The sequence below is a fragment of the Pogonomyrmex barbatus genome, unplaced genomic scaffold (assembly GCF_055798465.1).
Source record: "Pogonomyrmex barbatus isolate J1 unplaced genomic scaffold, ASM5579846v1 scaffold11, whole genome shotgun sequence".
NCBI lineage: Eukaryota > Metazoa > Arthropoda > Insecta > Hymenoptera > Formicidae > Pogonomyrmex > Pogonomyrmex barbatus.
Window position 1 is genome coordinate 5,990,151 of NW_028297107.1, and position 25,641 is coordinate 6,015,791.

General features: G+C 36.4%; 4 protein-coding genes across 12 annotated transcripts; 1 reads left to right on the forward strand and 3 right to left on the reverse strand.

Moving 5' to 3' along the window:
* Positions 1-168: 168 nt before the first annotated feature.
* On the reverse strand, positions 169-9,344 carry DNApol-alpha73 (DNA polymerase alpha subunit B). 5 transcript variants are annotated; one of them, XM_011646630.2, is made up of 7 exons: positions 9,121-9,344; positions 8,301-8,526; positions 8,114-8,168; positions 2,176-2,276; positions 1,094-1,867; positions 743-958; positions 169-604 (listed from the first exon to the last, which is right to left on the reverse strand). In XM_011646630.2, the coding sequence occupies exons 1-7, from the start codon at positions 9,206-9,208 to the stop codon at positions 289-291; spliced, it is 1,776 nt and encodes a 591-aa protein (XP_011644932.2). In that variant the 5' UTR covers positions 9,209-9,344; the 3' UTR covers positions 169-288. The 5 variants fall into 5 exon arrangements, with proteins under 5 accessions (XP_011644932.2, XP_011644934.2, XP_088926989.1 ...); XM_011646632.2 differs by lacking the exons at positions 8,114-8,168; positions 8,301-8,526 and having other exon boundaries at positions 9,121-9,314; XM_089070863.1 differs by lacking the exons at positions 8,114-8,168; positions 8,301-8,526; positions 9,121-9,344 and adding an exon at positions 6,515-6,811.
* Positions 9,345-9,780: 436 nt separating this feature from the next.
* DppIII (dipeptidyl peptidase 3) lies at positions 9,781-13,747 on the reverse strand. Of its 4 annotated transcripts, none has more exons than XM_011646627.3 (4): positions 13,589-13,747; positions 12,369-12,666; positions 10,507-12,268; positions 9,781-10,373 (listed from the first exon to the last, which is right to left on the reverse strand). In XM_011646627.3, the coding sequence occupies exons 2-4, from the start codon at positions 12,642-12,644 to the stop codon at positions 10,216-10,218; spliced, it is 2,196 nt and encodes a 731-aa protein (XP_011644929.2). In that variant the 5' UTR covers positions 12,645-12,666; positions 13,589-13,747; the 3' UTR covers positions 9,781-10,215. The 4 variants fall into 4 exon arrangements, with proteins under 4 accessions (XP_011644929.2, XP_088926986.1, XP_011644928.2 ...); XM_089070860.1 differs by lacking the exon at positions 13,589-13,747 and adding an exon at positions 13,191-13,319; XM_011646626.3 differs by lacking the exon at positions 13,589-13,747 and adding an exon at positions 13,017-13,184.
* A 1,605-nt stretch (positions 13,748-15,352) lies between these two features.
* LOC105432034 (U3 small nucleolar RNA-associated protein 25 homolog) lies at positions 15,353-18,512 on the forward strand. The gene is made up of 2 exons (XM_011646625.2): positions 15,353-15,511; positions 15,776-18,512. Exon 2 carries the CDS (start codon positions 15,815-15,817, stop codon positions 18,164-18,166), a length of 2,352 nt encoding a protein of 783 aa, XP_011644927.2. The 5' UTR covers positions 15,353-15,511; positions 15,776-15,814; the 3' UTR covers positions 18,167-18,512.
* On the reverse strand, positions 18,331-25,538 carry LOC105432032 (uncharacterized). Of its 2 annotated transcripts, none has more exons than XM_011646624.3 (2): positions 23,708-25,538; positions 18,331-19,220 (listed from the first exon to the last, which is right to left on the reverse strand). In XM_011646624.3, exons 1-2 carry the CDS (start codon positions 24,996-24,998, stop codon positions 19,003-19,005), a joined length of 1,509 nt encoding a protein of 502 aa, XP_011644926.2. In that variant the 5' UTR covers positions 24,999-25,538; the 3' UTR covers positions 18,331-19,002. The 2 variants fall into 2 exon arrangements, 1 of the variants encoding a protein (XP_011644926.2); XR_968354.2 differs by lacking the exon at positions 23,708-25,538 and adding an exon at positions 20,573-21,103 and having other exon boundaries at positions 19,082-19,220.
* Between the last annotated feature and the right edge of the window lie 103 nt (positions 25,539-25,641).

The window sequence follows — 25,641 nt, forward strand, 5'->3', positions numbered from 1 at the left end:
TATCAATAGTGGATAAAAATAACAAAAACAGGAAAATTAAAAAATACAGGCCATTTTAAAACAAGCCATATCAAATATCTACTCGTTTGTTTATAAACTGACTAAAATTACATAAATATTCGTGAATCATCTTTATCAATTAATAAAAATTAAATAATTTAATACGTGTTTAAAAAATAGAAAGATTTTAATCTAAAACAAAAAAACTTTAATTTTTATGTGCTTATAAAAATATAATTGTTTCTTACAAAAATCTAGGAAGTTATTCTCGAATATACTTAAAAGCTATCAAACTTTGACAATCTCGCACGAGATATTATTAGAATTCCATTTATCTTCTAGAGTTGGTTTCACACTCAACCTAGCATAAGTGTGTTTATGCATACGCTCCGGATTCAGTATCATACATTCGTTGATTACTTTATAATAACATCGCATATCGGACGGTAAAATCAATAAATGTGGTTGTTGATCAAAAAATGCATACTTTTCCCACAACTCTACGTCTACGTTCAAGTCCTCAGGCGGAGGGTACACAGGATAAAAACATGTTTGAGCGAGCACGTGATCAGCCAGACGACTAAGTCTATCACCTGACACATTGCTGAAAACATTTATTCATTTTTTATAAATAAAAAAAAGATCTATAAAATTTTTATAAATGAAATATCTAATTAGAATATTATATATAAATCAAAAATGTAACTTTGAACTTTGGATCGTTGGTAAAAAAAATACTTACGATATCTCTTCTTTTCCGATATGTTTAATAACATCGACTGATGTGATGCCGACCTTCAAACCAGCGACATTCAGGATACACGGATCTGGCATCAATTTTAAATTCGAATAATTTTGTAACAGTTTCCGATTAAAAATTGCATATTGAGGAGTTGGAAATACAGGTTCGTGATGTGCGTCGCGATTGGAAGCTACCAGTACGACTTGAGTGCTTTTCCTGTAATATCACATATTATTTTATTTAAAAATAGAAATTATTTTCTTTCATCTATATCATGATCATGGAAAAAAAAAAAACAGAAGAATCTTTCGTTTTCAAGTATTTATAATTTAAAAACTCGAGTGACATTACCGTGTCGACTCCATTATCCTCGCAAGAATCTTTTCAAACTGTTCCTGATACAAAGTATCCGCAACGTTGTCTTGCATCTCAGGATGTGTATATTCTAAAAACGGTCCAACTAATATGAGAACCTGCGGTTCATCCGACGCGACCTTCTCCATCAAATCCCACAACGGCTGGTAGTGCATATTATTAGACGCGGTAAACGGACCCGCCGCAACGAAAATATTGACTCTCGATTCGATTTTCGGCGTCGACGCGAGCGGCGCGTATAACTTTCCAAATATCTTCTCCACGTATAATACGTCGCGTGTCGGATTGACGGCCTCGACCGCCACAATCTGACCGGAGAACACCGAGTACTGTTTCAGATTCCGGAAGTCCAGTTCAACCGTGTCAGCCACCGGGGCGCCCTTCCGCCTCGTACTACCCTCCAACACCACCGTGTTCGCGGATTCCTTCTTCACTCTGATACGGCCGAACGTCCGGAAGTTTATCTGACTCACGCTTCGCACATTTTTCACGTAACGCGGCTGGGCAGAGTTGTCGGTCGCTGCCGACCATGCCTTGACCAGTCTGCTGCCCAAATTCTGGCACACAAACGTGATAAGGTGTCCTTGCTTCGACAGGATTTCGTACATATACTTCGCATCGCTGGGGACATGCGGTTCGTCGGATTTTGTAACGTCGACATCGTGATCGCCTGTTCTCTTCCAAGACACGATAGCCTCGCCAGTAGAAAGTAAAACCTTATCCGTTATATTACGCTGACTCGGCGTGCTTCTGTAAACGACAGAGTTTACTTTGTATACCAAAAAACGTTCGAAACATGAAATAATGGTATAATTTAAATACTTTTATCTGTATCAAATGTTGTAATTTTATATATTGATTTTATAATTGTTAGTTTGTCAAATTCTCTCAAGATATATTAAAAAAAGTTTCAAATAGCATTCGGATTGATGTTCTATAAACATGTTAATCTCTCTATATTAGTACAAAAAAATGGTCTAATATATAAGAAAATTTAATCTTAAAACTGGAAAACTTTAAATTACGCGCTTGAGTATCCATTTGGAAGATCTGCTTACGAATTTTCAGAGACGGTAGCTGATGAAAATGATTCCGCAACTCTCGTTTTACTAACCCTTGCATCCGTGTCGATTTCTACTTCCGGACTCTTTCGCATACGCTACAAAAAAAAAGGGGGAACAGGCGCATTACTCATTTTCTGAATGTGCGAGTCCAATCGGTACTATTTTATAGTAACGGTGCTGTTTTATAGTTAACTTGTATGTATATCTAATACTTCAAATATTTACAAATCACATAAAATTATATAGAGCGCCTACTCAATAAAGTGCCTAACCCCCAAAAAATTTCATGAGAATTTTCTGATTTTCAAGATAATTTTCCAAAGATTCCAAGTAAAATAAAAGTATTAGTAATAAAGTATAAGTTTTCTTAAATGTATTTTATAAACATATATATCAGACAAAGTTCCGAATATTTTCCATTTAAAAATTTATAAATCACAAAATAAAATTAGGGATTATTCGAATTTCAATAATTAAATTTGAAAAATTTTGAAAGAAATATAAGGATTCTAAAAAAATTAATATCTTATATGCTTATTGCATAAAATTTTCAAACTTTATTTTCAAAAGCTACAAACAAAAAATTATATAACGCATAATCAACATTTATCTTTTATAAAACTATTAAAATAAATATCTATCTTATTAAATAAAATTATAACCTAATCAAAATTGTTATCTTATTAATGTTGAATATTGAAATTAGTCGTAAGATCAGTCTTATACTCTGATGTTTAGAATAAATTAATTCACTGTTAACAATTCAGTAAACTTCTAATTATATTATAAAGATAAAATATTAGAAAGAGTAACTTGAAAAAAAATTTCCTGAAAATTCCAAGTTTTTCCAGATAGTAGACACACTGTTACATTTTACATGTATAAAGTATTTCAAATATTTACAGGTCATAAAATAATTATTCATAAAATCTTATCACATGTTACAAGTTATGATCTCAATATTTTAACGTTATCATTTTTACAGTAGGAATAGGAAACTTTGTTTTTGACTTATCTATTTTTTTTTACCAAACTATATTACATATCATTTATGTATGTATATATATATATATATATATATACGTAACATGATTACATATCATATAAGCTGCGTAACAAAAGAACGAGACTTTCCATCATGAGTTTACAGCAGAGATACAGCGTTTTGCGAAATCGCTAATAGTACACAGATAACAATATACGCGCACACTCGAAATATTTCCAAATACCAAAGACAGATTGCCGTAGACGAGTATGTATCTAGTCACGAAATAATTAAATGCACGTGCACCACATCCACACTCGTCTATGGAATTACCCTCTTTCTCCGTCTTCGAGCATAATTCATTCCGTTTCGAATATTCCGTCGCTGTAATAGTGATAATCCCATCGATCGAATCTCTCTCGCTCGTTCGCTCGCTCGCGATTAATCTAAATCGATCTGTTCCTGAGAATGCTACTCCATCTTCAATTTTTCTTGGTGCGAAGAAGACGAAAAGAATCAAGGGAAGGGAGAACTTCCCCCGTTTTCGATGAACGCTCTGAATGTGGCTGCGATGCTCGAACGTGCTTAATGAGTGTGGATCTAGTCACAACTTTATCGACCGTGCACTAGACCGCCACTCATTCGGCAAATCCGAAAATAATCTCCAAATGTAAGCTCTCTCTCTCTCTCTTCTCTGCGTTTCCTCTACGAAAAAAAGGGGACGGAAGGAAAAGAGAGAAACCGGCCGATCTCTCGCAAATGCAACGCGTGCACGCGAACGCGTTTGGGAAAGGAAACGGCGACGCGCGACGCCGTTATTCGGCGAACAGCAGCATAGAGGTTAAATGCGATTAACCTGGCTCTTGACGTCCGCCTCTCATGTATTACGCATGTATTGTTTCAATCAAGTTCAGAGACAGTCCCGCTCATCCGCGTCCGACGCCGTCCGATCTCTCTCTCTCTCTCTCTCTCTCTGGAGATCGGAGTGATTCGGTTGGTGCGCATGCGCGAGTAACGTTCGTTCGCACGTGACACGTTCCCTCTCGCTCTATCCTTTCCTCTTTTTTGTACTCTCTTCTCTTCTCTCGTCGGATGCATAGTCTGTTCTTTGTGGATGCGTTATGTTGTACTTTCCACTTGAAGTAAGGCAGGTATCGGAGGAAGTGGCAATCCGAATTCGATTCGTTGTAACATCGACGAACAAAGCATTATGTAAAATAACAGTGGTAAACAGATATTTGAAATTCAACGTAGAAATGATCGAGAAACTTCGAGATATATTCCTTCACGGGCATTCCTAGTTTTTCCTCAACGCGATAATATAATTGTTTGAACATTAGAGATATACAAAGATTTTAGCGTATACCCGTTAAAGAGAAAAGAAACATTTTATCCGTACTATATCGAGTGCTCGAATCTTCTCGTTTTAGATCGCGTGACCAGTTTAAAACCTATTAACATCCGATATTAAAAGAAAATTTTACCACAAAGAGATTTAACAATTCATCTACAAGGACATTCAAGCAATCCGTGGGAGCTACTTACGAAACAAAAGATCATCTAACCGTATCTCTTCCTAGTCATCTCACTCTGATATTTTCCGTAATATTGATCCGATTGTCCTCTTTGATATTTACCTTTCAAATAAATCGTAACTCACATCCGACCGTGTCCCGATCGGCGAGTGTCCTTCCGAACGTGTACAAATATCGATTTGTTCCTCGTCTGAGTCACGCACGAAGACCAAAGACGAAAGAAGCGCGCGACGAGCCGAAGCCGTGCGACGAGGGAAGAGATTGGAACAGTTGTTGTTCAATTGTAGTTAATTGATGGAGAGACACCAACGGGCGCGCGCGCTTGCAGAGAAATCCGTCGGTCAAACGCGATATCGGTGGGCACGAGTTATTCGCGTTGCTTATCGGCGGGAACACGCGTCTCTCGACGACTCTCCACGGCGAACGATCGAAGAAGAGAAAGTTGACGGCGAGAGCCGACAGAAGCTGACGGGGTTTCCGCGCCGTCAGTGAAAGGTTCCATTGGAAAATTTCGACCCTTTACCGCCATGTTGAAGCGACCAAAAAGAGGGTCGGAGAAATTTTTCCCCCTATTTATCGCTCCATAAATTTAGTCCTTATTTCTAAAAGTTTAAAAGCGAGAAGAGCAGAAAAGTAATATGTATATATTAGCAACTTCAAGGAATATATATAAATAATAAAAAAATTGTGGATTCTACGAGTACACAAGAATTATGCAATTTCGGGAATTTAACGCATCGAACACATTCCCCGATTCAATTTTTGGCGTCGTTAAGAAACAAATTACGTTTAGGACTAAAATATTTCTTTCTCGCTTTCACCAAACGTCAAATATATATATTTCCATTTTAAATATGAAGTAATTATATTAGTTCAGCTGTAAAGAAGACCGTGAAGAATTACCTCGATGCGATAAACATTAAAAATGTTAATCCGCGATCTTTAATGGCGGTGGAATTTGAATCTTCCACGTAAAAGAGCCGTGAGATTTATTTCTTGTGTGTTTTCACACAGCTTTTCGTACTCTTTATCCTTCTCCTTTTTTTCCCACCGATCATCTAACGTCTAATTATATATCCATCTCACTTGTAAATTTAGAAAGTATAACGCAGCCGGGAGGAACAGAGTACCTGCGGATTACCGTGAAGTTATCGTTGGTTGTCGGCGCAACAGGTTGCAGCGGCGAACGGCGCGAATCAACAGGATTCGCTGAAGTCAACGGTCGTCGCACTCGCGTCCGCGCGGCGCGTTGTCTCTTTCCCACGAGGCGCGTGCGCACGCGCGCCTGCTACGCGCGCGCGCGCACGCGCGCATCGATCGCGACACGAAAAACCGATCGAGCGAGATCGACCTTCCTCTCGCTGCTTCCGTCGAATTCTTCCATCGGATGCGGAAAAATCTCGAACATATTGTCGCGCGATCCGTTCGGGATTTCCTCGTCACACTTGTGAGCTTCGCTCGAGCAAAGTCGATCCATCATGGCCGCCGATGTTGCCGCTCTTCTCGCACACCATCACGTAATCGTAATCACCGCCGCCGTTGTCATTGTCGTCGTCATTGTCGTTGGCCATAACGAGCAATTTCTCGAAAACGACATCCACGATCGACGTGCGGACGCCGTCAATAATTTTCCCGCGCGAACCGATCGCCGTGCGAAAATGCGGCCCGAGGTGTTATCTCACTCGCGAAGACACACGCCTGTCAGACGCCGATGGCGGCGCGGCGTCGCGTTGCGGACGCCATCGAGAGATACCGAGCTGCGCGCGATACGCGAGCGGCGATACCGGACGTAACGCGATCGCTAGATGCATACCTTAGCTCGGCGAGCGGTTGAGCGTGAAGCGAGTCGCGGGCGAAAGAATCGCACAAAACTATTACCTATCCGCGCCGACGAGGCGTGCATAAATGCCGAGAACACGAGCAACGAACCGACAACGACGCACCGGAGTCCTTGAAAACTGAAATCGTGCCCTTCGAAAGAGATCTGTTCGGCCAAAGGGGACAGGGGAGGGAGGAAGAATTCCTCCTCCTCTCCCTTTCCCCGCGAATAGCGCACTCCTCGTCCTCGTTCCGCCAATGGAAACGGCTCTCTTGCCCCCCTCCCCTCACCAAGTATCCCTTCGCGAAGAGAGAACGGACCGGCATGGGAGGAGGGGAGGGATTTCTACCTGGCCAATTTTTGTGGCGGGAATTACGGTGCCTTCACGCGAGATCCTGTAATGATGCTGTTTCTTCCTTCTCTTTCTCCTCCTCCTCCTCCTCCTTTTTCTCCTTCTCTTCTTCCTTTTCAATATTCCCGAGAAATAGGAGACGAGTTTCAAAAATTCTTGCTTCTTTATCCAACGAAAAAGATTGCAGCGCAATAATGAAAGAAAATGTACATTTACAAATACGACACGCTTTACACACTAATCGGAGATCCATGAACAATGTAGAGATGAAAACAATGTTGGTAGTATAGGAGAATGGCATAAAGCATTCAGGTACATTTGAAATGCTCGTGAACAAAGCCATTCTTACTGATCTTGAAAAGAATAGAAATAGAAATAATAGTAGAAAGTTTTTCCTAAAAATAAGTATATCTCGGAAAGAAAGAAAATTGTTCCGACAATATTTGGCTTGCTTTGATAAATATTAAACTGCGTGATAAAATTTTATTTCTCTTCTCTTCTTAAGGTCCATTCTCGAACATTCTTTTTTTGAATATTTCAAACACTAGAACAATCTAACAACATTGTCTCGATCCCTCACTCATATATGTTATAGACAAAGAAATACTTGCTAAAAATATATACTTTCAATATCATTATAATAATAATAAATATAATGATATTAAATTAATAATCAATTTAATAATGTGAATTTAGCAGTCAAGTTTTCTCTAATGTTACATTTTCAAGATTAAAAAACACCTAACTAATAGTAACTAAATAAAATATGTTGTATTAAATAAAATATCTATAAAATTCACAAAAATAGTTCGGCACAAAATTCTACCAAATAATTTTAGTCTTTATATTATGTTATAGACAAAAACAATTGGTATTTATTTCTTTAAATTATATATAATAATCTTAGCAAATATTTTCTTTCAATTTTGATTTAAATAAAAACGAAAAATAAAAACAGACCAAAAAATAACAAATAATCCCATTTACTTTCATCTTTTGATCTGTTTTGCTTTTTTTTTTAATACTTTGTCAATACAAGCCGTTATTTTGTTTCAAATAAAAATTTTTAACTTACATGTGTATGTAAGCACAAATTGACTATATATTGTATCTATTATCTCTAATTGTAGCTTACAGTCTAACGATTTAGTATCAATCGCAGCATATGTTTTAAGTGAAAATATATATATTATTCTTTGTATATAATTAAATTAATATAGAAAATTGTGTGAAAAACTCACCTTCGACGGTCCGCTTTCAGCACAGCCATACATACTAAGTACATCATCATTTTCGCTATATATTAATATGTAAGGTGTTATTACATATACTAATCGTCGTAAGTTATTAATAATTATAACTATTAAATTCTGTTTGTTTATATGCCGAAAAATTCAAATAAAGATTTCATGAAACATCAAAGGATACGCAACTTCTTTTGAGATAAAGTGTTTTTCTGCTGTGCTTTGTTCTTGATTTATATTATTTTCTACAGTTGAATCATGCAACTTATAATCCTTTAATACTGCATGTTCCATCTTGATCAGAGTGTTAATGGTGGGATCGATATCAGTGTTGTTATTGACACAAAAAGTAAGCCATAATTCTGTGAGCTTCTCCACATCCACATTGTAAGACTCACAAAATTCAAAACCTATCACACAAGTAAACTCAATAAGAAAACCAATTCAGACATGAATATTGTTTACTTCTCAATTAAATTAATATTAAAGAATAGAATTTTCAATATATTCAGAATTCAGATAAAATATGAACTTAAAAGAATCCTGATATTCAACTTTCATATCAATAGAATCAAATCACAATTCTCTTTCATAATTTCTGTTTCTCTTTGCAGAATTACAAGTAACAAAATAAAATAATAAATTCGATTGTGATTAAATTTGCTGTAATTGATAAAACTAAAATTTATTTTTTAAATCTTTCCAAGATCTTTCCCAATCTTTATTATTTACGATACAAAAAACTGAGATTCTACATCTTAAAAGTAAGGTTATACAAAGAGTGAAATCGACTGAAATATTTGCATTATGCGTATTAAAATTTTATTTTGTAAAAAAAAAACGCATTCTCTTGAACCAATGCTACGATAATTGTATTTCTAATGCAATCGGAATTTGATTTATAACAAATTTCATGTTCCGTGTAAGAAATCGAGGCAAAGCACAATTCCAAGAAAATTCTCGATACTACTAAAAATTGTGTAAGATCTCAACGGAATGCTTACATTTATCGAGGACGGCATCACTCTCGACTTTACAGCCCAAATCCTGAAACAGTCCCCGTAAAGATTCCCTTCTTTCCACGATTTCCATCTTGCACGCGTGTCGTACTCGCTTTCACAAGCGTCTTGCCGCCAAAACTCAGTCGAACTATAGATGTACAGACACCGACATTAGTGTTGGGAAATCCGCATGCGCGTACAGAACGAATATAAGATTGCTCTTTGTAGAAGTTTGTCCTTTTTTTATTAAATTTTTTTTTTTTTTTTTTTTTACATTCGAGATAAAGCGTATGACATGAGAGGAAAAAAAATCAAAAGTCTAAAAATTTAATCGCAAAGCTTTTTGCGATCGAATTTTTACTTTTCACAGTTCACAGTTCTTTGATTAGATTCTGGATTCGTTCTCAAGTACAAAAGTACGATGCTACATATAAAGAGTGAAAGAATACAAAACAAATAGATTTTATATATATGAAAAAATGTTAATAGAACTTTCTTGAATAATTTCGGGAATTTACTCTAGATCAATTTGATTAGATTAATTTGACAACGTCGTGTATTGATTGCAGAATATGATACATTCTTGTATATTATAAAATTCTTGTATATTATAAAAAAGAATTCTTGTATATTATAAAAAAAAGTAATAAAAAATGCAATTAGTTTACAAATGTAAATTGCCTTTATAGAATAACTACATGCTCTTATATAACATACAGTTGCTCTTGTATTCCATACACAAGCCCATAACTTTGGGATATTTCTAACTTCAAATGCATCTTCTCATATTCGTAACTCACACACTTGGCGTTAAATTAGCTGTCCGAATGAAGAATAATTTAGACGAATAATTTAGCGACAAATGCTAGATCGGAATATAAAGATCGCGATATATTACAATCTACAGCCACTGGCGAATACAGTTTCAAAAAATGAAAAATTATGTATCATATATACATTCAATCTTAAATCTAGACGATCTTCGTTACTCTCGTATTCAAAAAAGTATAGAAAAGTAATAAATTCCATAACGATCGTTTTAGATTCGCGAATAGCTAGATTTCAGCCATTAGACAGTAAGTGCTCCAAGTGCTCCGATTAATTATTCGCCGGCACGAAATGTTGTTTATCTTTATTCCAAAGCTCTATCAGCGTTTGAGATATATTGGAACTTGGGAATCTCTCTATCCACGATTGAATAAGTCCCGCGAACGACGATTCGTAATTCTTCAGTGTCACATTATTAGAATCAGAGCCTGAAAAGCAGATGGAAAAAAATTAAATTTAAGAAAATACCACTATAAACATACATAAGACAACACAAATATCTAAAGAACATCATAAATATATATATATAAAGAAAATTTAAAAATTTTAATCAGTACAAACCATTAATAAATGTATTTGATTGAACGAATATCTTCCTTGGTTCCTTACGAGACAGGATTATATCTCTCCAGCGAGCCCATGGATATGGACCGCTTTCAGGTACCTCGCTGTACCTGTTGTACATTTCTTTAGCCGACTCAACGTCTCCCATACTCTTGTAAACTTGCAGTTTCAGGAGAAAATCTCCGATGGCTTTCTTGCCAACTGTGAAAATTTTGCTTCGATCAACGGTCAAAAGAAGGTTCTTTCCTTCCTCAGTTTCGACGACATTGACAAAGTCCTGGCCCGCTTCCAGGCACACTCTAAGCAAAACGTAACGCGCTTGAGAATGAGCTTGAGACCATGTTTGTGTGTCTGGTTGATACATCTCAAAGGCCTTTGCGCAACCACTCCATAATAGAGACAACCAATTCACATAGATTATATCCTCCGCTACCTGACCCTCATGACCGAATATGCTCATCACTTCTTTGTCCAAGCTCAAGTAAATACCGACTGCTTCTGCCCTGCATTCCTCGTACGTGGAGCCCAGGGAACCGAATTTAGAATCATAAGTTTCTCCTTTCAAAAAGAATTTATCTATTTTATCGCCGGTAAGCGGATTCCTTACGTTCTCGCGATCGAAATTGTAAGTGTCCGGTCCCGTCTGTCTGAATAATTTACCGGTACCGTGGCCGAGAAGCTCATGTAGACCAACTTGCACTTCGAAGCTAGCTATCCTATATTTCTGCAGCAATTCCTGATCGGCATTGGATAAGAATGGAATCGCGCGAGTATCCTTCATGTGCGCCGGTATAACATTCCCTAATGATACATTTTTAAAGCCTTCGTTTTGCCTAATCTCGTCGTAATTCGGAATATTTATACCCGACGGAATAATGGAGCCCGCGAACATAAGAACATCCAAAGAGGTGAAGTCTGGTCTCAAGAACGTATCCTTCTCGAAGTCTTTGTTCCATGGTAACTTTGGAATAAATTCCTCCGCTCTATTGACCAGCGTAGTGAATTTCTCAGACATCTCTCTGTTTACCATTGCCACAAAGCCTTCAAATTCCCCTCGTTGACCAGCCGGGTCCCTGTACGTCTCGATGAAGCCAATATAAGTCTCGATAGACGGTCCCTTATCTTGAATCCAAAGACGAGAACCATCCTTATGATCATCCAAAGAGCCCGTTCTGAAATGATCGATGTACTTATCCAACATATCTTTCTCGACCTGGTTAGATGCATATTCTTTAGCTCTCCTGAGATTTTCCACAACAGGTACCATGAGTTTACTATAATCTCCTCTTGTAATTTTAAATTTAGCATTCTCATATGTTTCTTCGGGCAGTGTTATTTTAGGATCATCTGACGTCTCCACAGATGCCAATTTAATTTCATACACATCGATATTACCATTAGTCACAGGATCATGTACTACTGTTTTAAAGCATCTTGCGTTATAGGATTCCAATCCTTTATGTTGCATAAACGCGTTGACTCTATCCGCATCTTCTTTAGTGCAGTTTATGGAGAAATAAGTTGTAATACCTTTATCACCTAATCCTAATGATTTCACTTTGCCATCTAAGGAATATAGAGCAGTTGATATGTTATTCCATATATCTTGTATCTCTTCAGGATTGTTCTTGTAAGCCTTTGAAGCTTTCACTATTGTTTCAAACGCCGTTTTTGGAAAATTAGGGATGATTTTAGTATCACCCAGGGCCTTGTAATTTCCTATATTTGCATATATCCCACAGCTATAAACTAGAAAAGCCTAGAAATCAAAATGTGTCTTGCTATGAATGCTTATTTAACAATTTATAAAAATAAGAAATAAAAGAAAAGATATATGTAAAAGAAAAGACTCTCCTTACCGTAAATTCCTCATCAGTAATGCCAACGCTTATTGCAGCAGCCTTCAATTCATCGATAGATTCCGCAAGATAAATTTTATGCAACAGTGCAAATATCAGTGGAGATTCAGGTGATGTCTGGATTAATACTATTAAACCTCCATTCCATGCAGCTTGGCTCAGATAATGAGCATATAATTTTTCCCTCTGTGTCAAAGAATTGAATGCAGTTTCACATTCTAATGCAACAACAGGTTGGTTGTTGGGTAACGTATACAAAGTAAGATCTACACTCATCGTGGAATACAGCTGTTTCGCACTGAAAGAAATAAATTGTAGGCTTGAAATTATCTGTCTACATTATTCGAATAGCCTATACTATTCCTTAAACCAACAAATATATTTTAAAAAAATAAATACAACAATCCAATTTTATCTTGTATATAAAAAAAAAATCTCTGTCGTATTATTGACAAATATTAACTCCCTTGAGATCGGAATGTTCAATAAGCAAAAAATACAAGTGAGACAATTAAAGCTTTATTTTTATTTGTACCGTCAAAAGTCGAGAAATGTCTTTCGAATATATTATTCGCGAGATATCACTTATTTCACGATCCAATGAGCTGGAGGTCTCGTGGGTACTTGACATATTCAAACCTAACGCACCACCACGAATACAATTTGCCGGTCGGGTCCTCGATCTTTGTGTGTGTAATCGCTGCGCGAGCGATCTTCGCGGCGCACGGCAAAGTGGAATGCAACTTCCTGCGATTCGCGATAATGATTGACTTGAATGCGTTTGAAATCCGCAACTTCGACATATCGCTAGGATACGTTTACCTTGAACGAAGATGCCAGACGAAAGACGCGACTTCCCTGAGAAGTTGGTCGCAAGTACAAACACACACTCGATGAAAGCCATGTATGTGCGCGTATATGTGCCTCTCTTTTTATGTGTGTGTATCTGCAACCAACTTCACGACGGTATTCGTCTGGCAAAAGGCTACGGACGTCAACGTCGATAAACAAATAGTGTGAAGTAATAGAGTAGTATAATATGGAATATAATAATATGGAATAAGATGTAACTTGGAATATATAAATAAACATTTCGACATTCGGACATCTCTTATAAAATATAAATTACAAACGCTTCAAAAATTACGAATCACTACCGTATTTGCATATAAAAAATGTAATATCGAGCGATTTTGAAAAATTTTCGACAGTTCACTTACCCGTTAAGTAGGAACGAGAAAAGACGACAGAAGAAAGACGGAGTTTTGACAAGGGTTTTATCTCAGTCCAGATTGAAAAAGATAAGATAAGCTTGCTTCGAAGGTATCCTGAGCATCATAAACTCATTCCTGTTACTACGTGATACTTTTCAAGTATTCACGCCGCGTCTAGATATTTATAAATCATGACTGTTCGTGATAATTGCTTCATCATCACTGAAATACAAATGAACGCCGTTCGGGAGCGCCCCGTTTGACACGTTGCAATTGGACACAGTCACTTACAGTTACTGATGCCTAGAGATTTTCCACTGGATTATCCAATCAAAAAATTTTATTTTAAATTGGCCAGTCGGCAACGTGAACAATAGGACGCTATCCCTAAGGCTGATTTTTCATGCTGATGCTTGATGCTCATTTTTAGCGTCAAATTAGATCACATGATCAAAATTAAACAGAATAGTAAACTCTGAATGGTCATTTTTGATCACGTGATCTAGTTTGACGCTAAAAATGAGCGTCGAGCGTCAGGATGAAAAGTCCAGTCTAAGCATCGTCCTTTTGGTGACACGTGGCAGAAATTGTGGTCCGATTCAAGTACAAAAGTCACATGATTCTGCAATATAGGCTGCGTTCAGCAGAGAAAGCAGATCAGTGAGCATTCAGTAATGATTCTGTGGCATTGGTAAGGAGCATTGTCCACGATGTGCTGAATTTGACGAAAAAGATGTTGACCGCGGTGAGATTCGAACCTAGGTATCCTCAGATGTCTGAGGCAGGCGCGCTATCACTGCGCTATGCAGGCCATCGTTCTTTTCATGGATATTTTGCTAGATATTAGTTGTATAAGCGGGGGACATACCGCCACAATTCTTTATTATGATTGGTTTCTACACTTACATTCAATGAAGATCTAAAGGCAAGGACCAATCATATTGAAAAATCACTGAGCGCTCACCGATCTGCTTTCTCTGCTGAACGCAGTCATAGACATTTATATTTATATACTAGACTGCTAACTTGCCTCAAATATATGGCCCCGGAAAGCATGTACAAAAACACATGCGCATGCGTATGAAAGTCCCATATATGTTATATATACCGACACACGTGACTTGTTTGATCACGTGACATCATTATTCCCCTTTCGTCACATTATGTAATACATAAGTTTTGGAGTCAATTTTCAGACTCAGTAAATAGAAGAATTAGCGGTCTAGTATATAATATAAATGTCTATGATCAAACATCGGAACTAGCTCTTTTCCTGATTCCTTTTAACGGATCACTTTCATCGTACATATCATCAAAAATCTCATTCAAATGAATTCTTTTGTATATAAAATGGCATTAGAAATTTTTGGGATTAATATAATATTAAACTATTATTCAAGACTTTTATAAAAAAATTATTTTATATTTTTATTTATAAGAATAACAGAGAAAAATTTATTTTGCATTGATTTCGCGATTTAATTTCAATGAATCAAATCGCAAAAATAGGAATCATGCATTGGCTAGAATATAAAGATGCCTTTTCATGTTGATACTCATTTTCATACTGACGCTCATTTTTAACATCAAAATAAGTCACACGATCCAAATCCTATTTATTCTTTTTTTCTCTTCAATATAAAGAGATATTGATCAAAAAAAGAATAAAAATAAATAATACAAGAAATCCAGATAAAAACAGGACTATAGTTACGTATCAATGTACGTTTTTTCTTTGCTTTAACATGATTGGTTGATTCCTCTCAACTCGGTCAACCACACACAAGTATGGTGTGTGTGATGAAGTACAAGAGAATACTGCGAGGTTATGTACATGTATTCGAGTTGTGTACAACGGCGTACGGAGTAGAGGCACGTGATTAACTATCTGAATGGATACTCTTTATTAAGTGGATAAATAAATCAATGGTAAATCTATTAAAAAACTTAATTTATTTAAAAGAATATGTTAAAATGTTATTATTTTTTAATAACAACGAAAGTTGATTAATTATTGTGTTATTTTGTATATATTACATACTTCTAAATGCACAAACATTCATAATGTATATTTAGTAAATATAAAATTAATTTTACAATAAAAATAATTGCGAGTTGTATCGTATTATTAAACTTTCAACTTAAGTTAATTATATAAGCATTTATCTTTTTGTTTCGGTTTGTTGATTATAGTAACACGTGTATAGATTGAATTAAAATTACATCATTTTGATGGCTCCAATGGGAAAACAATCATTACGTGGCAAGAAGAGAAAATTCCATGCACAAAACCGACCAAAGTCAAAAAAAGAAAAATTTGACCTCAGAACAACCTCTTATATTCAAGAACGTAAGGTAAAGAATAAAGAGATTGAAGCTCGTAGACGAATAGTAGAGAAAGAGACGACACGCAGACGACTTGAAGAAATTGAAAGTTCTGAAGAAGAAGAAGTTGATTCTTGGTTGCTGTATCTATCTAAATTATCTGGTTATAAACATAAAAATTTAATTGATAAATTAAGAAAGCCAATTGTGACCAGTTCAGAAAGTGAAGATGAAGATTCAAATATACGGGATAAGAATGAAACAAACAAAACAGAAAAGAAAAAGAAAAAATTGAAAAAATTGGAAAAGAGAAAGATTGAAGAAGAAAAGAGTGAAGAATCTGAAGCAACTGAAGAATCTGTAGCAAATGAAGAATTATCTGATCAAGATGAAATGATTACAATTAACATGAAAGAAGATGATTATGAAGATGATGAGACTGCACAAGAGGATGCTGGTCACTTGAGAGATCCATTTTCTTTACATTTACGCAATGATATGGATGATGAATTGTATAAAGCAGTTTCTTCGACACCACAGGTTACAGAGGCTACAACATTATCATGGCCCATTCTTGGAAATCTGGTATGTCAAATTCCAAAACCTCCTGTTGATCCAAATAACAAGCCACTAAAAGTCAAAAAGCTTCTAGATGATGAAAAACAATATACAAATTATGGTAAAATTCCAAGTCTGATTGAAAATATTGATTGGAACAAATTATATGTAAAATCACAAATTCAGAATAATTTAATCAAAGCAAACTACAATAATATAAAAAATACTATAGAAAAGGATTCTGTACCTTTGACTCCTCTTCAAAGAGAATTGTTTTCAGTGATAAATAATTATCAAGATTTACATTATCCTGAAAGAACATTTTCGAATTCCGATGAAATACGATTTGTCTACTGTCTGCATGTAATTAATCATGTGTTAAAGACTCGAACGAAAATATTACATCATAGTGCAAAATTAGCAAAATCTAATTGCAGTGGCATGGGAGAAGTTCCAGACGAATACAAGGATCAAGGTTTAGTAAGGCCCAAAGTACTCATAATAGTACCGTTCAAACATTCTTGTTTGAAAATAGTTGAAATGTTTATCTCAATTTTATTTGGAGAAGACAAAGGTGGCTCTGTCATCAACAAGCTACGATTCATGGAGGATTTTACTGGAAATGAATTAGCAATGCCTAAGAAAAATCCTAAACCAGAAGATTATAAATTAAATTTACAAGGAAATATTGATGACAAATTCAAAATAGGTATGGCAATTACTAAGAAAACTCTCAAATTATATACAAATTTTTACTCTTCTGATATTATAATTGGCTCACCATTGGGTCTTAGGAGAGTGGTAGGTGCAGAGGGCGAAACGGTGAGAGATTATGACTTTCTGTCTTCTATAGAATTGCTGATCATGGATCAGATTGATTTAGTTCTTATGCAGAACTGGGATCATCTATATCAAGTATTGGATTACATGCATTTACAGCCCAAGAAGTCCCATGATATTGATTATTCTCGTCTTAGAAGTTGGTGCGTGAATGGCTGGACGAAGTACTACAGACAGACATTGATCTTCTCTAGCATCGAGACACCGTACATAAACACACTGCTTATTAAAAAATGTTCCAATTATGCTGGTCAGGTGAAAGTGGCGAATGCATTGGAGCCGGGCTCAATTCACAAGGTGAAAATCAAAGTTCCACAAGTGTTTTATAGATTCGACGCTTCTGATCTTTGTCAGGCTATCGATAGCAGATTGGATTTTTTCCTAAAAGAAATACTACCACGATACACGGATCCTATATATAATCATACGTTAATTTACATACCGTGCTATTTCGATTTTGTATATCTACGGAACCGCATGATGAAGGAAAAGATGAGTTTCGCAATGATCAGCGAATACACCGAAGATCGGAAAGTCGCTCGAGCAAGAGATATGTTCTTTCATAGTGACGCACATTTCCTCCTCTATACGGAACGCTGGCATTTTTGGCGCAGAACGAGGATAAAGGGTATCCGCCACCTTATATTTTATCAGCTGCCTACTTATCCACATTTCTATAGCGAAATGTGTAATCTGATGGACAATTTGTATCAGAATCCACGTGCCGGTTCGGAATATAATATGTCGATAACGGTTATTTACAATAAATTCGACGCCATTACACTTGCTCAAATTGTAGGTCAGAATAGAGCCACTAAAATGATAGAATCGGAATCTAAAGTACACACGATTAAATGTTGAGATGTCGGATACTTTTTCTATTTGTGTGACGCAAAAGATAATAATTATTAATATAAAGATTATATAAAAGAATAATTAGATATAATTATTTCAATAATTTAATATAATTAGGTTATCTCTGTAAATAAAGTAATTATTTTGTAAATAAAATGTAAATAAAATAATTACTTTAATAATATAGGCCCTTTATTTCAGTCATATAAAATTTGTATAAGATACTTATCAGATGTGAATTCTAATTTCGATAATTATTACGTTAGAATTAATAATAGAATTATTATAGAATTTATGTATTGTGTTTCTGCGCAAATACTTCTAATTTCAAATACTAATAATTACAAAAATATTCTTGAGTATTTTTCTACCAATATAATACTAAAAAACGTAGTGAAAGGAATTTGAATAAATGAACTTTCATGAAAAATTATATTCTAATCTCTCTAGTCGTCTTGTAATATAGATACAAAATTTATAATTTAATTTATATAGAGAAATGACGAAATCTCTGCGATAATTTTATTTATAATTCAATTATTTATTATTATTGTTGTTCTATTATTATGATGCGATAGTCTATAATTCTAAACGCTTAAATATCTAAATTATTAAAATATGTCTAGTTTCTATATTTGCATAAGTGTAGTTCTAGACTCTACAAGATTTCTCGTATTTGGCAAATTCAGATTAATATGATTTCTAACGTTTTCTGTCCGCAAAAGTGAAAAAAATCTTCTGTATACGTACTAATAGATATTGATATTCTATTAGTCATTACTTGTTTGGTTTCCTTGCTCTTTATTACTTTCAACATGAGGTGTCTTAAGTCTAATATTCGCTTATGTAACGCTTTCGTCACCTTTGTTCGTAATGCTAGTGAAATTGTCGTGATATTCCTGCATTGTGGATATCGACGTGAACTCTACAGATGTATCCTCGATCGCAATATCCGTAAAAATTTCTGAGAAACTTTTTTGTTGTGTGATCGAATCCATTTGCTCCACTTGTTTATTATCTAATGTAGTAGATCTCGCTGTCATCTTTTCAATTTGTGTCTCTGTGAAAGAAAAAAGCATTAAATTGTTAGTACGACTATGATAAAGTATTTATAACTTATAGTAAATTATAGAAATTAATTTTTATTTAATTATTCCAAATTTTCTATATAACAATTTTTATAACATGATGACATCAGATATTAGTATTATTCAAATTTTATAAAACTGATATTTGATAAGACATTTATTTTTTTAAGCAAATGAAAATATATTTTTAGATTTTTTTTTTTAATTTAATATCCTTTTTATAACTTTTTGGATCTTCTAAAGCTCTTGGAATTGTGATTTTTGATTGAAAAAAAACTATTATGCCTTCTGAAATCGAGATCCTCCCTCCGTTATTAGAATTATTTCTACAGTCATAATTTTTATTCAGTAGCGTGTTCAATTATCAACAAAAGTCTTGCATCGTATCAGGTTGATCTTGATCCTTTTACAACAAATATCTTTGTGATTTTTAGTTGAACAAAAAGTATTCGTATCGTATATATCCTTTAAAACGTGTCAACGCCTTTACCATTGGAAACTGGCGGAGTTGTAAGGGAATTGATAGAAGGAAGGTTTACGCATTCCGGCTTGTCGATTCTCATCTTCCTGACCGCTTGATCCTTAGGATTCCAGACGAAGGTGTAATACAGGGAAAGTAGTATGGCAGCCATACTGACGAATATAACGTACGCAACCACTGTCAGTACTCGTATTAGCTTCTGCTTGTGCTTCGGCTCGTAGAGCTTATCTTTTCGCTCGTCTCCGGCGAAACGAACCTCGTTGGGCGACGGTTTATTCTCGCGATTACCCAAGGTACGACCGATGCTCGCCATCACGTTGTGAGCGCTCATCTTTCGTGGTAATTGCATTCTCGATTCCGCGAGTCACTCACGGCTCGACCGATGGGACGACGTTCGTCATTCCGCAGATGGACATCCCCGACAAGAGGAATTTGAGAGAAATCGTGATAGGGCTGCAGGCTCTTTTTCAATAACTGAAAAGCAACAACGATCCGCCGCTGTTCGTCGAGTTCGGGAAGCGCTTGAAACGCTCTTGTTAAAATAAATCACAAATTCTCTCCTCCGAAAGAAAGTTGTTGAAAATCTCCAAGCCGTCTCTACAATTTCTTAATTTGTTGTAATTGAAACTTTTTTAATTTAAACTACGAAATGTATTTTCGCCGGATAAATTTGAATCCGGCGTATTACTCGTATAGAAATAGATTTCTACGAATCGCATCTTCGATTTAAATATTTATATCGAACAAACATACAATAATGTTTGTGACGTCAGCTGACACGAGTTAATTAAATTCTCGAATTCAACAGTTTCCTTTTCGCGGTATATTTTCAAGTGGGCGTACCTCAAACGTTAAACGACGCATCCGACGCAAACGGCGCGCGGATTTATTTCCAGCGGCATCACATGCTCCCGGAAAATGTTCGATTCGTCCTTCCGCTTCTCCCGTGGATTCCGTGGGTTACAAGGTACTCGATTGTTCGAATTGTACTATTTATTTCACATCACGAGCGTGAGAGAAGATGCGTCCCGAAGATGGGACGACAGGGCGTGCCCGCTCGCTCGCCCGAGACGAGCTTTTACTCTTCGAGCTCGAGATTCGAGCGGAGGAAATTAACTCGCGCGTTTCGGGATCGATACGGGGGCTTTTCGGAGCTTTTCGACTCTCTTGCGTCTTCACCACGGAACTAAACACGCGCGTTTACCGCGTTGGCTATTTCTGGTGTGCCGGCTCTCGATAGATACGGCCCGTATCTCGCCCGTGTGTCGCCGAGAACGAGAAAAAGCACACCCACCTCCCGGACGTGTGAACGGGAAAGCAGCGAGCCCCAGTGCGCAAGCTCCAGAGCCTTGACCCGCCGAGAGCTTTTCGCTTTTTCTCACGCCGACCGAAGGCCGATAAACTTACAGGAGGATATACACGAGGCCGTTATACCTACGGGAGAGGATCTATTTCCACTTATTTCTACATTCTCACGGCTTCTCTATTTAAATATAAGACAGATTATGCATTAGATTATCATCTTTTTATGTCGAACAATTTTCAGAACAATTTTTCCGAGATGAAAGATATATATTATTTTTCACATATTTTTTTCAGTAGATATATTTTTCGCATCTTCCCAAAAGAAAGAGAAAAAGCAACGAGAAAGATTCACGAGAAATTGGATATCAACACGAATCTTGGACAATTTTAGAAGAAGATAGGTCTATCAGGATTTATATCCTTTTTCAAGTTGTTTATATCTGAACAAATACTGTTATTATTTGAATTGTTTTATTTATTGACACTTGAACCTCCTTTTCACAAATTCTCAAGAAACAAAGTAAAATAGGGATTTATCGATGTAAAAGAAAATTGCATTGCTGTAGACGTTACTTCGACAAATATAAAGAAGATTTATAAATATAATTTACAATCAAAAGTTAAAAAATGTTTCAATTTATCTCTCCTGGTGTTAATCTCTTCTATATTTTTTTTTTATTCTCATATTTTTTTATTTCATAATCGAAGTATTGCAAGATATGTAAACTTTTTCAGAATAATATCATAGAAAACGTATACAAAATTTACATAGAAATAATTTACATCGTAGAAGAATTCTCTTTTTACAATTTGCTGATCAGACGAATTGTCTCGAGAATACGAATAAAAATTAGGAAAGAGACGAATGGAATATTTTATCGATGAGATATAGCTTTGAAATGGGATTAAATCTAACGAGAATCGAATAAAGACGGAAGGGTAGTAGTCCTGGGCTACTAAGCAATTTCGTTTCGAAAATGGATGGACGCAACTTTGTCATTTTACTTGTAAAAGGTGGCGCGCCTTTGTTTTAGTAGACAACGTCACAACGCAGCCCCTCGATCTTTTCTTCGACAAACAAGGCGCACTTGATTCGATCTCTTCGCATAAGTTTCGTATAACCAAGAAAACGGGTACGGACCTTGAAAATGATATAGATTCTGGAAAATTACGGTCCAAATCCTCCGTTAAATTATTTAAAGTGTCTAACACAAATACCAAAAAAACATCTTACTCTGTGAAATATTATAAAGGGGGACCCTTTAGCCTTTTAAAATTAAATTATCCATTATTTTCGTTATAAATTGAGATTCTTAAATCGGTATTCATATTTCAAAGATATAATTTATAAAAAAAAAAGTGTCTTGTCTTTACTTGTAATGCGAAATTAGTTATTATTATTATTTTTAGTATTTTATAGGAAAATTTTTCGTATTTTATAGGATGGAATTTCTTCTCGATCGAAAGTTGTATTAGATTCTGTAACTAATGCTTTAAATTAGATTTGGGTTATTCTTCATTAATTTTTATTTTATTAATTCATCTTCATGTGAAGAGAGAGAGTTGTATTAACGATTTGTTTATCGCAATTGCAATCGTTTGATAAGTATAAAATATTTATATATATGGATAATCATATTCAAGAGTTATCGAATCTTGAGAGTGATGTAACGTGATGTGACGTCGAAGAAGCCATATAATAGATCAGGCTGTGACCCTGTTTCACTTATTACTGAGTGACAACGTGGATAATCATCGTATACCGATTCATCGACTTATTTCTAAGGCTTTAATCATTGTTTTCCATCTATCATGTCCGTTAAGAATCCTTCTTTTTTTTTTCTAGTCGACAAAAGAAATTATTTCTTAGTTAGATATGTGTACATGTTTTAAAATATATTTCTTGAACAAGAAAATATAATTTACCTACAGTCACAGAGAAAAAGTAAAATCTACCTAAATATTTAAGTAAATATCTTTTAATATTTTTTTATGTATTATACTTTGTTTTATGTAATAATGTTGTGAAAATAGCGAAAGACATTGATTAATGAGAGATATTTATATGTATGATACAATAATATAACGATATAATTTAAAATATTGTAATAATGCCGAAACGAAATCGATGAAGTAATGGAACTAAATTGATTCAAAGAGATATTTGATAGAGATAAATTAATCCCATGTGAATCCGGGATTGTCGACAATGAACAACCGACTGCCTCACATATTTGTGTCGAACAAAGAACAATTACTCTTTGATGCGAGCCTAGCGAGAAAATAAACTGCAATTGCAAGATGTTCCTAGCAGATACAAGAGCATCAATTCATATAATCAATTCATCTCGAGTTTCAAATTTAATAAAATTGTATGTAAATTCAGATTAATTTAATAATTTAAATTCCAATCTTTTTTTTTTTTTTATCTAATATTGTTCTTATTAATTTATTTTAATTTTTTTAAGATGTACAATCGTATTACTATCGAAAATGTGTAGTTTCACTAGAAACCGAAACTGTTTCGTTTTGCGATTCGCGAATATATAGAAACGTTACGATTCTAGCAGCATCTAGGGAAAACGGCGGATGACGTAATGCTCATTGTATAATCACACAGTCACGTTCCACGCAATCGTGTGTTTATCTCACAGCCGCGTGAATTTCTCTCACCTTCGGAATTTCTCGTTCCCGTAACGTGAGGCTGTGAGTTTATGGTGGTCGGCTCATCATCCGTCTGATGAAATCCCGGATCGTCGATGAATCCGTTGTTGGGATCACGAGACGATGAATCGATCATTATTCTATCATGTGCGATCTTGTCTTTCGAGAATTTGTCGCTAGAATAATTTTCAGAGCTCTTCACGTTAGCATCCGCGCGCTCTTGCGATGAAGCATCCGTTTGTGCGTTTCCGGAATCATTTTCTCGATCGTTATTGTCCAACTGGTGATCGCAGATAGCATTTTGTTTCATCAGCTCTTTTCTCTTATCGAAAGTATCGATCTTTGGGGATTCCTGGGCCGTTTTGTGAGACTCGAAAATGCTACGATTCGTAACATCGCCGTTTGTCGTCGTATTAATCCGCATAAATCCGCGAACGGGATATGATTTAATGACATTGAGCCTCTTTTGATATCGATTCTTTTCTTTGGTAACCGGCATCGGATTGGCATCGATACCTCCGTCGTGAGTCTGGCCTATTTTAGTTCCAACGATAACTAAAAATTTTGATATCGAATCTTTAGAATCGAGTGCTCGTGAAGAATTGTGTATATGTTCTGAAGGCAGATCAATATTATCCCTATGAAACTTTCCTTCGGGAATATCCCTGCGTGATCCGCTGTGTAATAACGCACTCCTCGCGCGACTCCTCGTCTTCGTCGAGTTAAGCGCTTCCTCCCCTTCGACGGACGAATTGTTAAATCTGTCGGAAGTCATGGCCTCCTGCGATAAGTTTCGATTTTGAGCGCGCATTACGAGCGAGCGTCTTAGCTTCAGCAACATCGCGTTCACTCTTCGCTTCTTCTCAATACTCATCTTATCTCGGGGATCGACAACCAAATCGTCATTGTCGCCCATTTCATGTGTCATGCGACTCAGAAGAGGTTTATACACATGAGCAACCTCGCTCTGCTGAAGAGGATCGCTGTCCTTCGTCGGATCTTCGTGTGAGGGTGGTGGCGCAATCAAAAATTGCAATTGCGGATCCGATCGCAACCGTTCTCGCTGTATAAGTCTCGGATTCGGCGGCTCCCATAAAAATATGTAATAGGCACTCAAAAGAATACCCACGAAACTCACCGAGAACAGATAGGCCATAACAGTCACCACGCGAATGATCTTCTTAGGCCCGCGATTCTCGTAGATGTCCGCGTTTGCATTCTTTGATGGCACATCCGTCGGGGTGTCTGGCGAGGAAGCATCCTGCGGTTTCGTATCGCTGCTGCTGTCTTCCTTACTCATTTTCGGCTCGTGCGTGATCAGTCTTTCTGATATGATAATCTGAGATCAAGCGAAGATCTTGGTCCCCTCATGTCATGACTTCGCGTTCTCTCACGCGCTGCGAGAGGAGAAGCCTTCTTCCCTTCTTCCCTTCATCGCGAGACGGGAGCGATACTCTCGAAATTTTTCAACGAAATTCTTCGGTGTACTACTTGTATACAATGAAGATGATGACGTCGTTCCTCGACGATTCTCCGCGCTTTTTGCCGATCGCCATTCGTGATTATATAAAAGACAGGAAACAGGAATTTGTTATCTGCCGTTTGTTTCTTCTTCGCGCCTGGCTCGCGTTAATAGCAGTTGTTGCCTCGACAGTTTGTTGCCTCAAGCACCCACACACAAGGGGGTAAACACGGAAGAGAGGCGGTCGACCGCCTCGATCGAAGGGAAGCGTTTCGGTAGCGATAACACGCGCGACTGCAAACTCTCGGCGAGCGACACTCCGCGGCAAAAGCTCGGCTTTGCGTTCACCACGTGTTGGTCCCCTCGCGCAAGCGTCCTCGCTATACCTGCCACATGGCTCGAGATTATACTAAATCCTAACGACAGTTCCCGAGTGACTTGTAAGAGGTTCTTTTACGAGCGATCTGCTGCTACACTTTCG